Source organism: Raphanus sativus, chromosome 4 (genome assembly GCF_000801105.2).
Source record: "Raphanus sativus cultivar WK10039 chromosome 4, ASM80110v3, whole genome shotgun sequence".
Classification (NCBI taxonomy): Eukaryota; Viridiplantae; Streptophyta; class Magnoliopsida; order Brassicales; family Brassicaceae; genus Raphanus; species Raphanus sativus.
In genome coordinates, this window is record NC_079514.1 from 48,534,263 (window position 1) to 48,551,158 (window position 16,896).

A 16,896-nucleotide genomic window follows, 5' to 3' on the forward strand; every position below is an offset into this window, starting at 1 on the left:
CGGATATTTTTGGTTAAACTCGGGTTTTCGGTTGAATTCACGTATTTTTGGTTTTTCGTTTAATTTCGGTTCGGTTTTCTTTTATTTTTGAATATTTTCTGTTTTTGAATTTTTTTTTGAAAATTAAAAAACAAACCGAACCAAACCAAAAACCGAATTATTTTCCAAAATTCTATCAAATTGAAAACGTAACCGAACAAAAAATCAAAAAACAAATTGGTTCGGTTCGGCCCATTTGGTTCAGACAAAAACCGCAGGCCTGTGGTCATGTGTTAACTAAAATGCTGAGATGTATAAATAAAATATTTTAATTGGTTTTTCAAGTTTTTTCATTAATTGACATGACAACTCCACAATGATTTAAAATGCTTATGTGTCATGTTTTAGAGAGAAGCTTGTGCTATTATTGTGTTGACTAGATTAACACGTCTAATGGTTCGCACGATCTATGATTGAAGATCTGAATTCTAAATTATCAGAGTCAATGAGGCCTTGCTTGCAAATATGCAAGACCTATCAAAAGCAGACCGGATTAAGTTAATTACTTAGAGTATTTTTTCATTTAGATTTTGATCCGCGCATCCGCGCATATGTTTTTAATGATATATATAAAATTATATTAACAGTAAAAATGAAAAAAATGTAAACTCAGTCATTTACAAACACAACAATCATATAGTTTGCATTTTGTAAATATAATTTGTTTATTCAAATTTTTCATTTGTATTTCTTGTTAATTATAAACATGACGTTCAGTATATTTGTATATACTAATAAAGAAAAATCTAAAATAAGGTTTTCTTATTTTTATATGAGTAACAATTTGTTTCATTTGTAAATAATTAAATCTACCATATATAAGGAAATGGAGAAGACTATGCATTAATATATGTTTTATATGATTGTAGTATATATATATATATATATATATATATATATTGTTGCACGTTGACTATTTGAAATATTCAAATAAATGAACATATTCAAAAACATAAGTTGAATAGTTTTCATTCAAGTATATATATTTGTAAATTTTATAAGGAATTGAATATTTGCATATCGTTATTACGTTTTAACTTTAAGATGATAAATAATATATACTATATGATTTTAATATATATTTTGTATTTAGATTATTTAAAATATTTAAAATTTTATATAGTCATAGAAATTTAATATATTCATTTTGTTTACATTTTGAAAATGTAACAGGGGAATTATATATAAAATTATGAACACTAAGATAAGACATGCGTCTTGCGTAGGGTGAATATATATGAAAATTATTCAATAAATATTGTATGAAAAAATAAATTTTATATCTTTGATTGAATTAATATTTTTTGGCCCTTAAACAATTTTTTTTATTAAAAGAGGTGGCTCCTTTGAGACCACAATTTGATATCTTCCCATGGATCTGTTCATTTGGAAGACGAGGAATGACACTCTTTAATGGGAAAGACATATCTTCCAGGGATACTCTCCAACATGCGTCCCTCGAGGCAGAATGTTGGAGGAAAGCTAATGAAAAAAAGGAAGAAATCGAGGAAACCGACGATCTTCGTACTACAGAGGTTGACACAGTACCCCCTTTGATCCCTCGAATCCCTACTTGTCAAATTGATGCATCATGGATCAATAATGGCAACGTTAGTGGTCTAGGATGGAGTCTCAAGGATCAAATGGGCATTGAATATTTTGGACTACGGACGTGCTATAGGAGCTTCTCAGCTCTGCATGCTGAAATGAATGGCTTACTTTGGGCGACCTCATGTATGAGAGATAGAGGGATAACCTCGGTTCGTTTCGAGACAGACTGCTCGGACCTAGTGGACATGACCACAAATCCGATGGATTGGCCATCATTCACGATAGAGATCGAGAAGCTTCAGAAGCTACATGAAGAGTTTGAGGATGTGAGTATTTCTCATATTCCTCGGAATCGGAATGGCTGTGCAGATGCATTAACAAAAGAGGCGGGACTAGAGGCTATATATTCTCCCATATAGATCAGACCCGTACAGATGGAGAGGCTCCTCGGAGAATCGGCTCGTCTGTTCCCCACTTGATCTAGTTTAGATGGGTAGTCGACAAAAAAAACATTTTTTATTTATTTTTGTTAATTACATAATTTGTTTACTGATGAGCTGATCTCATTTTTAAAAATATTTAAGGTAAAATAATCACTTATCGCATAAGAACCTAACATTTAGACCGAAGAATTTCAGGCCTACTATTTTGTTACAATAAAACTATGTCAGCTCAGTTTTATATCATGATTTAGCAATTTAAAGGTTAATTATGGTTATAGTTTATGTTCACGTGTCAGTCCTATCTATCTTCAATATTTTTCTCTCTTTTATGTCGTTTTCTCATGTCGGTTATTGCTCATATAAATATTGATTTTGGAGTTTATTCTCATTTTGTTTTTTTGTTATGGCCTGAGATTTATAAATATTTAAGATTTAAAATTATTAAAGAGATACATACTTAGGTTAAGATATGCGTCTTGTGCATAATAAATATTTTATATTTATTACTTATTTTATTTTTTGTATATTATGAAATAATAAAATAATATATATATTAAATAACTAAAAACCAGTTACTATTGCGTGCACATATAAATTAAGCGATCACTCTTGTTTGCTCCAAAATCATTTTGGGGTAAATATATCAAAGTAATCAATCTTATCTATGTTATATGATGTATAATTAATTTTGAATGATATTAACATAGATATATAATATACTTTTAATATGGATATTTATTAAATGAGGTTTCTACTCATTTAATATGCATACTTATTGTGCTAACAAAATTGTTTCAATAATTTATAATCATTTTAGAAAAACAATGAAGATTTCAAAATTAAAACATTAACTTTTCGATGTATGTTCAATGCAAATACCAAAATATAAGTATGTATTTTTATATGATGTATAGTTTAACTTAAACGATATGGAATATATATATATATATTAACATAAACACCTATTAAATAAAATTATTTATTCATATGGTTTTATAATCATTATATTTTATTACATAAAAAAGTTTAAACAATATTGATCAAAAAGTTTATGTGAGACTTTTTACAGTTTTAGTAATTTATACTCGTTTTGAAAAATTAAAATATAACATATACAAACTTTTTTATTTTTATTATATGACTAACGTAATTGTATAATTTATTTTAATAATAAAAATTAAACAAAATGATAGATTGTAGACATATTGTTAGCAAATTTTTATTATTTAAAATCATTAATTTCCATATATATATTAATCATATTAGATAATTTCGTAGGTTTTATTTAAAGAAAGAATAGATAACAAATATCAGTTTGATAAATGAATGGTCTATAGTTGACGTACTATATAATATAACATTCCTAGCAATTTAATTTTGGACCAATAAATTCTAGAATGATTCTCAAACCACCATGTAAGCAAAATTAGCATTTCAATTACGTGACAACTCATTAGGGTACTTTTTTAATCAGTACAAACTACATATTATAAATTTTTAAATGTTTCTCTTTTAATATATACTAGATCATGACCCGCGCGCCTGCGTCGGGTTTATCTTTTGATTCACATATTTTATATACATGTTGTATATTATTTAAGATTTATAATATAAAAAAGTTAGAATGATCCGGAATCGAAAAAAACCGACCCGGACAAAAAAAAATCAAATACCTACTTAGATCCAAATGTTGAGAACTCGAAGAACTCATACCTGAAATGAACAGATTTATACCCAACCCAGTGAGCTAAATTTCAAACATAATATCTTTTGTTATATTTTTAATTCATTTTTTTGGGTTGGTGAGATTTACTATTTATTCGGAAGATTTTTGGCTAATTTAATGGTATATATTCGTAGGTTTCTTTTTTTCCGAACAGGAAAAAAAAAAGATTAGGATCTTGATTAAATTTATCTTATATAACAAATTGCTGCTATAAATAATTTTTATAAAAACTAATTTGTAACAGTAATATCATTTTTGTTATAAATTAGTATATCATGGTTTATAAGTTCAAAGTATAGAGTTAGTCGTCTTCATAATATTGCTAATATTGATAGATGCAAGTTAATGAATACAAATAATATATTTTATTATTAGTAATCTGTTGTATAGTATTATATGTTAGTAGATGTATTATTAATAATCTATCTTATAGTATAATATGCTAGTGGATGTATTTAGCTTATAGTAAAATATATGCAATGTAAGGAAACATGCGTAGTTGACAAAAAAAAAAGGAGACATGCGTAGTGAATATAATAATAAGGTAAGAAGTAAAAAAACTATGATAATGGTTGATATTATTTATTTATAAAAAACATATTTAATAATAAGTAGATTAATATAGCATTAATTACATAAGGTCCAACTTTAAAATCTACATAGAAGAAGTTGTAATGTTTCTGTTTTAATAAGATAGATAGTTTAATATATATATAGGATGTATCATTCACATAAACTATATATGATCTACCTTATTTTATGGTACTAAAAAAAGTTTTGTTAGTAGATTAGAAACAGACAATAAAATTCTTGTACAACATATCCAAGCAAAGTTAAAGAGCATGAGCCCACAGGTCACTTTCAGAGTTGGAAACTCTAAATTTTAACTCTAAAGGACACACACAATCAAAGTCAAATCCAAAAATCTTAGTTTTGTTAGAGACCATTTTCGAAAAATTAGATATAAGCCCTAAATATAATGCATATGTTGATAACTTGATATAGGCCCTAAATATAATGCATAAACATACTTTATCACAATGTTCTATTATTATAGAAAATGATAAATGAGTTCGATTTATGCTCCGTTCAAAAACGCAGACTCCTAGCACCGTAGCGATTTTGCTATAATCGGCTAACAAAATCAGACTTCGATTACTCGGCCTATTAAACCGATTAATCGGTCCATTTACCGATTAATCGGCCCAATTATAAAGGCTCAAATTATAAACTATGGAAGTATATATTGGGCTCTACAGAAATCTCGAAGCCCAACTACCTTACCCATTCTTAAGCATGTAAACTCTATATATAGAGTAAGATTTTACTATCTTTCTTTATGTAAGAGTTTGCCCTAGGAGACTCTCTCCCAAGCTCGAGATAGCCGTCATCTCCAGAATGAGTATCCTTTCCGGCGTACTCCCCGGCGACAGTCTAGTTCTCTGATGTTGGCCATCTCCTCCTCTTCAACGCTGCCTAACCCGATAGCCGTCCTTCCGTTCCCTTTCCTAACACCGACTCAACAGGTGCATCTCAAGCCTGCTCTTCCTCCTTGTCGACCTCTCCTTATTACAGATCTGACAGCACAATCTCCTCCGGATCCACCAGATCCGCTGGAGCCACTAGTGCTTCCTTCAAATCATGATTTCTCCATCATCTTGTGGAAAGTCTCCACTGATTTTTAGCCGCATTCCACTCATCTCGAGTTCGATTCTGGAGATCCCACAAGCCTTCAACCTCTGCAGCAGCACCTCCTCAACCACCTCTCCAAGGCTCTATTTACAAACTGGTCATTTCCTCCGTTAATAGCTCCGGCGGTACAGAGCGTTACTCCGACGAATTGTAAGGTCATAAGATCGAGAGTCGACGTTTCAAGGGTACTCATTTCAAACAGCTGTTATGGATCTGGGCTCTGTCTCTCCGAACGACAAGCTTCATGTCTCCCTTCGCCAACTCGAGCTGTTTGGTATCGTAAGATATGTTTTCAATTTGTTTTGATGGATTTGATGAGCCTTGTTGAGCTCCCAGTATCCATCTCTGTTTTGAATCTTACGAAGACGTGTTCCATGAAAATGGATCAGTTCTGGTTTCAGCATGAGCTTCTGGACCCGATACAGTAATATCCAGGTAAGAAGTATCAATCTAAACACAGCCTCTGTTTCTTCGTCGAATACCGTATCTAGCATCTCCCTACCTCAGCATGCAACCAATATGTGTCTCACCGTCCATAATCTGGTTATCGAGAGCCGGCTACAATTGCTCCCTTTTTCATATATTGACATTCCGTAGTTGGCTACAGACGCCTCGACATCTCTACGGTCAAGCTTCCAGAAAAACAGAAGACATCAGTTCGATCATTTATAAAATAGACAATGCTTGGAGTAAAGACAGGAAGACGGTGGGATTAGGCTGGGTCTTCTCCGATACGGTGATGGCAGCACCATCCCAGAGATTGGCAATTCAAGTCTTCATCAACCTTCTCCTGATTGCAGAGGCTCTCGTGATGCGATCAGCTCTATGCAAGGCTTTAACATATAATAAAAAGGCGTTAACAATCAATATCTATTCGAACGAAGTTGAACGCAGACGTTAATATATACCCACGTACACATATAATAAAAAGTTCAAAAACTTGTCTAGATTAGTTTGTTTTTCAATTGTATGGTATTCACATATGCTAAAAATTAATTTTGTCAAACCAATAACTATAAATCTCAATGACAACATAAAAAAATTATTGTATTCTAATATATTTATATTTTATATTTAATTTAAATATTATAATAGATAATATAATAATTAGCTGCGTATACCTCAATTAATCTCCGATTTTTTTGTAACTCGATAGGTCCGGTGTTGTCGCCCGACTAGCGCCTAGCGTAATTCCGAACAGAGAATTTATGTGAAGTTTTTTAAGTGTGGGCTACCATCTATTTAATTATAAATAGAGAGAAAATCTTTTCAGATTTGTATTAGCGTTGTTAGATGAGCTTACTATAGTGTGCGAACAAGTTCTTGCATAATTTATACACAAGACGTAATTACAATTTTATCTGTTTGCCAGCAAAAACAAGCAGTTCGTGCTAACAAGCAAAATCTCCTTAAATGTTTGGAATACTAAAGTAACCTGTAAATATATAAAAGGTGCGACTGGTTTTTATAAGAGTAAAATGGAGAAAATAAAAAAGGTGAAAATTAGAGGAAAAATAAATGTCAAATCAAAAAGTAAACCAGTGCAACTTTTTCTTTCATCATAACCATAAGGGAAAAGAACGAGTTATTTTACTAATAAAGCATCTCCGACCCATAACACTATTTTAGTGTCAAAATTACATTATTCTAGTGTAATTTTAGCACTAAATATTTTATTGTCTCTAACCACAATACCAAATATTACAGTAAAAAATACTTTTTATTATTATATTATTAAACAATATTTTCTTACTTTTTAATAGTTAAGTAAAATATTTATTATTTTATAACTACAAGATATTACTAATATTAAAATTGTAACTAAAAATAATATTTCTAATTCAGTTTGTTAAAAAATATTTCTGATTCAAATATAAATATATTATATGAAAAATATATTAAAATAATATTATGGAAACAAACTCTTACATTAAAAAATTAAAAAATCTAAAAAATGTTAAATTACATTATACTAAATTTAATTTTCATGTGTTCGAATTAAACTTTGTTATGTATTTTTAAACTATTATAAATTAATATTTTATATTAAATAAATGTTAAAATAACAAATGAAATATGAATTTATTTTTATTAGAATATTAGATCTAATTATAAATGATACTATAAGTGAAATACAGTCAAATATAATTATACAATATTTTTGGTCAAACAATATTGAAGTAAAACAGTTTTGAAAAAAAAAAGATTTTGCCGTAGTGCTACAGTGTAACACCAAATATGGTGTGATATTGTAGTAAGGAAAAGAATCACACCAAAATGATGTTGCTTTTGCCGTAAAATTGAAGAGAGAAATCACCAAATGTTGCACTATAATGGTGTTATGCAGTCCCGTTGGACTTTGCCTTAGAACAGTAACGAGCTGAAAAAATTTTAAAAAGTTTTCCACTTGATTGACATAATAAAAGCTGAAACAAGAGTAAAAAAGTTTTCCACTCGGTATTATCTCGCTAACTGTGACATTCAGTCACACTCAAACTGTGAAATGTGTTGAATAGTGAGTGATATAAGTGTGTGGTAAATTGGTAATGAACATTAAGAATGTGATTGGTTAAGAATAACTTGAAGTAAATAAATTGCATGAAATGACAGGAAAAGTTGTGGTGTAAAATGGTGAAACAAAAATAAATAAATAAAGAAAATGAACAGAGAAAAACAGGAGAGAGGACGTAACTTTTTCTCTTGTTAAGACAAGCGGGAAATATTGTAGTTTTTCCAGCGGTAATAAGCTGAAAGTGGCTGAAATATATTTCTGCTGTGTTTATCCTGATTGGTAATAATTAAGCAGAATGTGGAGTAAAATAAAGTTACTCCAAAATATTAAAGCCAAAAGTATCATTCAGTCATACTCAAAAGGAGTTGAAAAGATTGAAGACAGAGATATGTTTTATTAAAAAAAGGAAAGTTGGAGACATGTCATGTATGTATCAAAACTGTTTAAGCGAACGATAAACAAAACTTCATTATTCCTTCCACTTGTACAATGTTCTAATAGTCGTTTTTTTTTCTTGAAACACTTTGAAGCGCACCTTGTTTAAGCGCACCTTGTACAGTGTTCTAAAACTGTTTAAGCGCACCTTGAACGGTAAACAAAACTTCATTCCTTCCACTTGTACAATATTCTAATAGTCGTCTAAAATATTAAAGTGAGGAGTTTTCAAAGTAGTTTTCATGTTTTTTGCCTGCTTAACCATGTTCAGTTTGGCGATTAGCAGTACTATTTCGTGTTAGACTTCTTGGGCTCGCGTTTAGGCGTGTGTCCATAATCTTGGGACTGTGTTTGTCCATTGATTATAAACACACAGATTGATCTCAGTAGGACAGTAACATTCCATGGTAAAAATGTTCCTCTTCATATTTGCGTGGGAGCTTTCACATGAATACATGATCATGTCATATATGGTTATCCACCTCTAGTCAGTTTCATATGTTTCATTTTTGAGCAACCAGTTTCATATTTTTCAAATATTTATTTATCTTGTTAATTGTAAATTTGATAAGGTGAAAAAAAAGAATTTCTTTTTAATAACAAAGCAAAAAAAAAAATTTAATAACAAAGCAAAAATATTATAATAAATGGATTATCATCACAACAAAATTCACAACATAAAATACATAAGTTAACCACAACTTATTACAATAAACACACATCAAATCACAATATAAATTAGAGAAAACATCTGACAAAAAAAAATTAGAGAAAACATTTTATTCCACTCTTATTGTATTTAACCGCGTTTTCCATGTTAATGCCAAATTCAAACATTGAACTATTGAACGTAAAAGTCCTAGACTGTGCATATCCTCTTCCGAACCTGAAAGCACCAGTTCCTGCGATGATCGGCATCTCTCTCACCTTCGACATGATCGGGTTTCGACCGTATAACGACGCCGTGCTGCCGGCAAATTCATCCTTTGTGAACACCAAGTTAATAGCCATTAACAAACCCAAACTCTTCTGGTCCGCCGATGCGTACATCCCTTGGGCTCTCCCTACTTCCTCTGAGGTGATCTCGGGTCCAACGGTCAATGGGTCGTCAATGACTACAACCATACCGAAACGGCCTGATGCAGATGTTTTTGTATTTGGACCCGCGGCGACCATGGCGGCGGTTGGTTTGGCTCCCGGGACAATATCGTGGAAGTAGAAGTGGAGGTGGGTTAGCTTCTTTGGCTTATGTGCGTGATATGGTGCCTTCACTGTTTTTGAGAAAGCTTCCGATGTTGTGACTGCGGTTGCAAGAAGAAGAGCTGAGAACAAGGGAAGAAGAACGAGTCTAGCCACGGCCAAGATGGTTCTTATTTTAAAGCATTTGTGTGAAATGTGTTTGTGCAAAGTATTGGTTTTGCATAATTTATACAGAAAATATAAGTGTTTGAAAGCGACACCTAAATAACTAACAGATGTCTGATAATTACATCTTGAATTGATGCTTTAATTGCCTGATATTATTCACAGTTTGATTGAATATAAAAATATTAAATTGAGGAAATGTTCAAAAGACTGTTAAAGTGTTTACAAAAGGCATAAAGGTGTTTTGTTTGTAACCTCTTCTCGTCGTGCTTCACCATATTCACTCTGCACAGTAAGCAAGACCCATTAGTGTTTCACCATGCATCCATAAGCTTGGGCCTGAGTCTGACGATTCTTGATGACCCATAAGGAGATTGATCTCAGTGGTACAGTAACATCCATAGGTAGAAGCACTTCTTCTAGCTCAGACCAGCCAAGCTCTTCAGAATCCCCATCTTCATACTCGACCATGTACCAACCAGTACCTTTGTCGAACTTTGTCACCGTACCTGAATAGTACTGACCCAAGAAAAACTTGCGAACTTCTCTGCCTTCAAGCCATTCGCCGCATCCTACAGCAGCGGCACTAGATGGTTTTGGTTCGTCTTTGGCAATCATGGAATCTGTTTGAGGCTCATCAGGGACACCGTTGATAACAACCGCAGGCTCTCCCGGTATCTCGTAGATCCGTGGAGGAAGAGGCGGTGGTGCTTCTTGCTTAATGCTCACAGTGTTGTTGTCCATTTATCAGTTATCTTCTGCAAGAACGTATACAAAAGAGTTAACAGCAGGAGTGAAGAGTCTTGAGTTATCTTATACAAGAATGTTAGAAAACACTAACAGAGTTATCAGCAGAAGTGAAGCTTCTGAGTTATCTTCTGCAAGATTAAATAAAACATAATCACAGAGTTAACAGCCACAAGTGTCAAGATTCAGAAAGGTAACGAACTGAATAGATTCACCAACTTGTGCATCTTTCATAGTTAACATAGATTCAAGAAGCAGTGATCATGATGAATGTTGATTCGGTAGATTCATATAACTTCAATAGATTCACATTGAACTTAACTTCAATAACTTACAATACTATAAGATCATCAAGCTAACAAAATTCAATAGATTTTCACGATTTCTATTGTCCATTCATAATCAATCATCAACCAATGATAGCTATACATAGGAGAAGAAGGATTTCTATTGGTACGCGATTGGGAACCTAGAACTTATACGAGAATAAATATTTCAAAATTAAAATATTAATTTTGTGATATATGTTAAAAGCAAATATCAAAATATAAGTATCTATTTTCATATGATGTATAGTTTAATTTAAACAATATGAAATATATATATATATTAACATAAACACCTATTAAATAAAATTATTTATTCATATGGTTTAATAATCATTATATTTTATTACACAAAAAATTTAAACATTGATCACAAAAGTTTATGTGAGATTTTTTACAGTTTTAGTAATTTATACTCGTTTTGAAAAATTCAAAATACAACATATACAAAAAATCTAAATTTTTACTATATGATTAATGTAATTGTATAATTTATTTTAATAATAAATAATTAAACAAAATGATAGAAAGTATACAGATTGTTAGCAATCTTTATTATTTAAAATCATTAGTTACCGTATATATATATATATATATATTAATCACATTAGATAATTTCGTAGGTTTTATTTAAAAAAAGAATATATAACAAATTTAAATCTGATAAATTAATGGTCTATAATGGACGTACTATATAATATAACATTCTTTAGCAATTTAATTTTGGATCAACACAATTCTCAAACCGTCACTTAAGCAAAATTAGTATTCCAATTATGTAACAACTCATCAGGGTATTTTTTAGTTTGTACAAACTACATATTATAAATTTTTAAATATTTCTCCTTTAATATATCGGGTATGGATCATTCACATAAGCTATATATGATCAACCTTATTTTATGGTAATGAAAAAAATTCTGTTAATAGATTAGAAACAGATAATAAAATTCTTGTACAACATATCCAAGATAAGTTAAAGAGCATGAGCCCACAGGTCACTTTCAAAGTTGGACACTCTAAATTTTAACTCTAAAGGACATACACAATCAAAGTCAAATCCAAAAATCTTAGTTTTGTTAGAGACCATTTTCGAAAAAATTAGATATAGGCCCTAAATATAATGCATAAACATACTTTATCACAATGTTCTATACTTATAGAAAATGATAATGAGTTTGATTTATGTGAAGTTTTCTAAGTGTGGACTACCATCTATTTAATTATAAATGGAGAGAAAATATTTTCAGATTTGTATTAACGTTGTTAGATGTATCTGAGGGAAGCTTACTATAGTGTGCCAACAAGTGCTTGCATAATTTATACACAAGACGTAGTTACAATTTTATCTGTTTGCCAGCAAAAACAAGCAGTTCGTGCTAACAAGCAAAATCTCCTTGCTGGGCTTCCTCTACCACCTACTTATTTTCTGGGCAGTATTATGTTTAAATTGGGTCTCTTTATTTGTAAGGCTTCTTAGCCTACTAAGCTTTGGTTTGTACTCTTTTATTTCTCTTGCCTTAAATAGAAAAGCTTTTAGCAAAAAAAAAAAAAAACCTGTAAATATATAAAAAGAGTTGAAAAGATTGAAGGCAGCGATATGTTTTATTAAAAAAAAAAAAAGTTGGAGACATGTATCATGTATGTCAGTATGTATCAAAAATGTTTAAGCGCACCTTCAACGATAAACAAAACTTCATTCCTTCAACTTGTACAATGTTCTAATAGTCTTCTAAAATATTAAAGTGAGGAGTTTTCAAAATAGTTTTCAAGTTTTTTTTTTTTTTTTTTTTTTTTTTTTAGTTTTCAAGTTTTTTGCCTGCTTAACCATGTTCAGTTTCGCGATTAGCAGTACTATTTCGTGTTAGACTTCTTGGGCTCGCGTTTAGGCGTGTGTCCATAATCTGGGACTGTGTTTGTCAATTGATTATAAACACATGCACAGATTGATCTCAGTAGGACAGTAACATTCCATGGTAAAAATGTGCGTGGGAGCTTTCACATGAATACATGATCATGTCATATATGGCTATCCACCTGTAGTCAGTTTCATATGTTTCTTTTTTGAGCAACCAGTTTCATATTTTCTCAAATATTTATTTATCTTGTTAGTTGTAAATTTGATAAGGTGAAAAAAAAGAATTTTTTTTTTATAACAAAGCAAAAAATAATAATAATAACAAAGCAAAAATATTATAATAAATGGATTATCTTCACAACAAAATTGACAACATAAAATACATAAGTTAACCACAACTTATTACAAAAAAAAATACATCAAATCACAATATAAATTAGAGAAAACATTTTATTCCAGTCTTATTGTATTTAACCGCGTTTTCCATGTTAATGCCAAATATAGACATTGTACTCAACCACAGCATCTCCACTCGTAGTATTGAACGTAAAAGTCCTGGCCTGTGCATATCCTCTTCCGAACCTGAAAGCACCAGTTCCTGCGATGATCGGCATCTCTCTCACCTTAGACATGATCGGGTTTCGACCGTATAACGACGCCGTGCTGCCGGCAAACTCACCCTTTGTGAAGACCAAGTTAATAGCCATTAACAAACCAAAACTCTTCTGGTCAGCCGATGCGTACATCCCTTGGGCTCTGCCTACTTCCTCTGAGGTGATCTCGGGTCCAACGGTCAATGGATCGTCAATGACTACAACCATACCGAAAGCTGATGCAGATGTGTTTGTATTTGGACCCGAGGCGACCATGGCAGTGGTTGGTTTGGCTCCCGAGACAATGTCGTGGAAGTAGAAGTGGAGGTGGGTTAGCTTCTTCGGCTCATGTGCTTGATATGGTGCCTTCACTGTTTTTGAGAAAGCTTCCGATGTTGTGATTGCGGTTGCAAGAAGAAGAGCTGAGAACAAGGGGAGAAGAACGAGTCTAGCCATGGCCAAGATGTTTCTTATTTTTAAAGGCTTTGTGTGAGATGTGTTTGTGCAAGTATTGATTTTGCATAATTTATACACAAAACATAAGTACTTGAAGGCGACACCTAAATAACTAACATATGTCTGATAATTACAGCGAAACCAACAAGGAGACGTGCTTACAAGCAAAACTCCATTGATGTTAGTCAACATCTTGGAATGATTCTTTAATTGCCTAATATTATTCACAGTTTGATTGAATATAAAAATACTAGGGTCGGCCCGACCTACGGGCGGAATAATAATTTAAATAGTTAGAATAAATATTTTTGATTTTTGTTTAATATTGGTTTTTTATTTTAAAAAGTTTTTTTATATTAGTATGAATTATTATTTAAATTGATTTTTATTCTTGATTCAATCTCATTCTCATTACAATTAACTAAATTTCTCCTTACAATGAATAAGATTGTTTATTTGAAGTTTTATTCTGTTTCTATTTTAATGGTATAGAATTTTTGATTTGTTTGTTTAATTGAAATTTATCTAGTTTTATTCATTCTCTTATATTATTTGATACCGTATGTCTCGTATTCGATTATATAACTATATTTTTTATGTTTTACACAGTTGTGGATCTATGTTTATAGTTTCTTAGAATTCTTGACATAAATATTTAAAATACATTCTACATCTATTTAGTTACAATAACTTAACATATCTCTTTTATATAAAAAATACATTTTTATTTTTGTACTTTTCTGTATTTTATTCTATTTTTCGTAACAATTATTTTGATTTCTTATTATCTATTAAATTTTATTGTAATATTATTTTCGTAAAAAAATAATCTATTATGTATTACTATTTGATTATATTTTCCTTTATTATTTTAATTTTCTAAATTTGAGCTTCTGATAAAATTTTGTAATTATTTCATAAGCTTTACGCTTTTATTTGCATTTGATAAACCGCGTAGACACAAAATCACTAAAAATCGTTTTTATCATTTTCTGAAGTATATGTATTTTAAATGATATTATGTATTGTGTGCTAAAATAAATTTACATTGTTGGTTTTTTTTTGTAGATTGTAATTAAACTATTGATTAAAACGAACTTTTGGGTTACTAAATATTTTATAAATAATTTTAGTTAATAGAATAAGATGTTAAGGAATATAAGAGTATTTAATAAATTTTTTAAAATTATAGTGTCAAATTTTTAGACAACTTATTTTGATGAGGTTAACATCAGTAAAAAGGGTTAACCCACATTCACATATTCACATATTATAATATCTATTGTGATTATGAATATACTTTTATGATTATGAATATACTTTTACTCTTAGTAGTTTGTCATATACTTGGTGTGTCTGAGTATCTCTCATTGTATAAACATCGAAAGAAAAGTTTCAGTCACCCATATCAAAAGTGAAAAATATAGAATTGAGAACGTTCAAGAGACCAACATACGCCTGATGTTTGTATCGTTGTCAAGACTCTAAAGAAGAAGAAAGCTATTAGGTTTATAAAGAATTAACAACACAGAGCTAGAACCATTACAAAAACATGTTCTAGCATTTCATTATCCTATAGCTTCCCATGCATCGATGACGTATTACTTTTCTTCCTCTTCTATAATCATAACTATTGCCACTGTGCTGAGAGAATAAGTAGTTCATTTTCCCAGTCAAAACAGACCAATTATCTTATGTGGAGATGAAATGAGGACATGTACTATATACTGGCTCAAGAATTGGGAAGAAGACGACCATTGTACATTGTGTCGAGTAGCTCACTGCACCAGGCCTTCTAATGAGTCCTTTGTTGTTTGGTAAACCTGTACCTAAACTGACCAAGCAAACCTTCCACCTGTTTGCAAACAGGAGGCACCAAATAAAACAGTGTTTACCAAAACCAAACTACATTACAAATAAATGTTGGGAAAGAGGGAGTGACAAACCGTAACAGTTTACATTTTCCTGTACCCCCACACATATCACCTAATCATATAAACACATAAGGCATCAATGTTATGCTCTTGAATCTTTTTGAAGCATATCAAACGGAAACAGAGAATCGTTTCACATACGCAGTTAATCCGAAAGCTTTGATTAACTTAAGAGGTAACATTACCGGAGAGAGCTAGAATTCTTCTTCAAGATCCAAATTGGATGTGTACCTTCACTTCTTTTCTCTCTTAAGAGTTTTTCAGACTTCCGTATTATTTTCTCTGAAGAGGCACTATATATTTTGACCATAGCCTAGACGTGATGAACTTAGCCAAAGCACGTTCCACTTCCTCACTCACCTACACCAAACAAATAGACATACCAAAGGCCTTAACAAAACAAAACTGATTCATACCTAAAAATAGCTTAAAAGAACAAAGAAAACCAAGAATACTTGGTAAAACAAAGCAATTAAGAGAAAAGCAAAAAAAAAAACAGAACATACAACTCTGCGGAGGATAGGTTCCAGAGAGGAGCAGAGCTTCTGCAAGCTGTCAACTTTCATCGCCTCAACAATCACACTGCACCAACAGAAAAAGAGGTAATCTGATAGAACATAATTTTTTCTATCTAAAAAAAATCAAAGAAGATGAATGAATGAATACTAACAAACCTAGCAAGAGCAGGGCGCTTTCGCTCAGGCTGCTTTTCATCGTTGCTGTCGTCTAAGTTACTCTTCATTCTTCAAAATTTGTTAAGAGGAACAACAAAAAAAAGCCTTAATTTTTTTATTTGTAAAAAAAAATAAAAATCTAAATCCCTCCGACGAAGACTTCGCGTAGACTCTCTCAAGCAAAGCGATTAAGAAGTTTACATTTATTTTCCAGTGAGAGTAATTCGCCAGCGACGGAAATGATTGTGTTGCTTTTTGATAGTCTCTCCCGACAGAGCCTCTCCAATCCTATGTAGTAACCCTCGATCTTTGTAGGAAATCATGAGATTTAGCTGCAACACAAATTAAAAATAAAACAAAACCATTAATTCCATAAGCACTGCAATATCTATTACACATAACACTACAAACCTACTTTACCTCTTCTTCTTAACTTCCGAGCTTCGTTGATCTCACATGATATAGTACTGAAACCACGGCTTCGGATGTCCACGACACCAACCCCCAAAACCCTAGAAACTCCTTTGATGAAATCGACGGCGGCG

At 31.4% G+C, this 16,896-nt stretch overlaps 4 protein-coding genes across 6 annotated transcripts; all 4 read right to left on the bottom strand.

Moving 5' to 3' along the window:
* Positions 1-9,053: 9,053 nt before the first annotated feature.
* LOC108851237 (dirigent protein 21-like) lies at positions 9,054-10,041 on the bottom strand. Its single transcript, XM_018624641.2, has 2 exons — positions 10,019-10,041; positions 9,054-9,866 (listed from the first exon to the last, which is right to left on the bottom strand). The coding sequence occupies exons 1-2, from the start codon at positions 10,039-10,041 to the stop codon at positions 9,164-9,166; spliced, it is 726 nt and encodes a 241-aa protein (XP_018480143.1). The 3' UTR covers positions 9,054-9,163.
* Positions 10,014-10,515, bottom strand: LOC108851236 (dirigent protein 17-like). Its single transcript, XM_018624640.2, has one exon. It carries the CDS (start codon positions 10,505-10,507, stop codon positions 10,070-10,072), a length of 438 nt encoding a protein of 145 aa, XP_018480142.1. The 5' UTR covers positions 10,508-10,515; the 3' UTR covers positions 10,014-10,069.
* A 2,618-nt stretch (positions 10,516-13,133) lies between these two features.
* LOC108848478 (dirigent protein 21-like) lies at positions 13,134-13,987 on the bottom strand. Its single transcript, XM_018621858.2, has one exon. It carries the CDS (start codon positions 13,933-13,935, stop codon positions 13,183-13,185), a length of 753 nt encoding a protein of 250 aa, XP_018477360.2. The 5' UTR covers positions 13,936-13,987; the 3' UTR covers positions 13,134-13,182.
* A 1,207-nt stretch (positions 13,988-15,194) lies between these two features.
* Positions 15,195-16,498, bottom strand: LOC108842017 (calmodulin-binding protein 60 D-like). Of its 3 annotated transcripts, XR_008944686.1 has the most exons (5): positions 16,352-16,498; positions 16,184-16,259; positions 15,863-16,037; positions 15,690-15,729; positions 15,195-15,598 (listed from the first exon to the last, which is right to left on the bottom strand). XR_008944686.1 is itself a non-coding variant. In XM_057007589.1 (4 exons), the coding sequence occupies exons 1-3, from the start codon at positions 16,417-16,419 to the stop codon at positions 15,951-15,953; spliced, it is 231 nt and encodes a 76-aa protein (XP_056863569.1). In that variant the 5' UTR covers positions 16,420-16,493; the 3' UTR covers positions 15,195-15,598; positions 15,690-15,950. The 3 variants fall into 3 exon arrangements, 1 of the variants encoding a protein (XP_056863569.1); XR_008944687.1 differs by lacking the exon at positions 15,690-15,729 and having other exon boundaries at positions 16,352-16,497; XM_057007589.1 differs by having other exon boundaries at positions 15,690-16,037; positions 16,352-16,493.
* Positions 16,499-16,896: the final 398 nt, after the last annotated feature.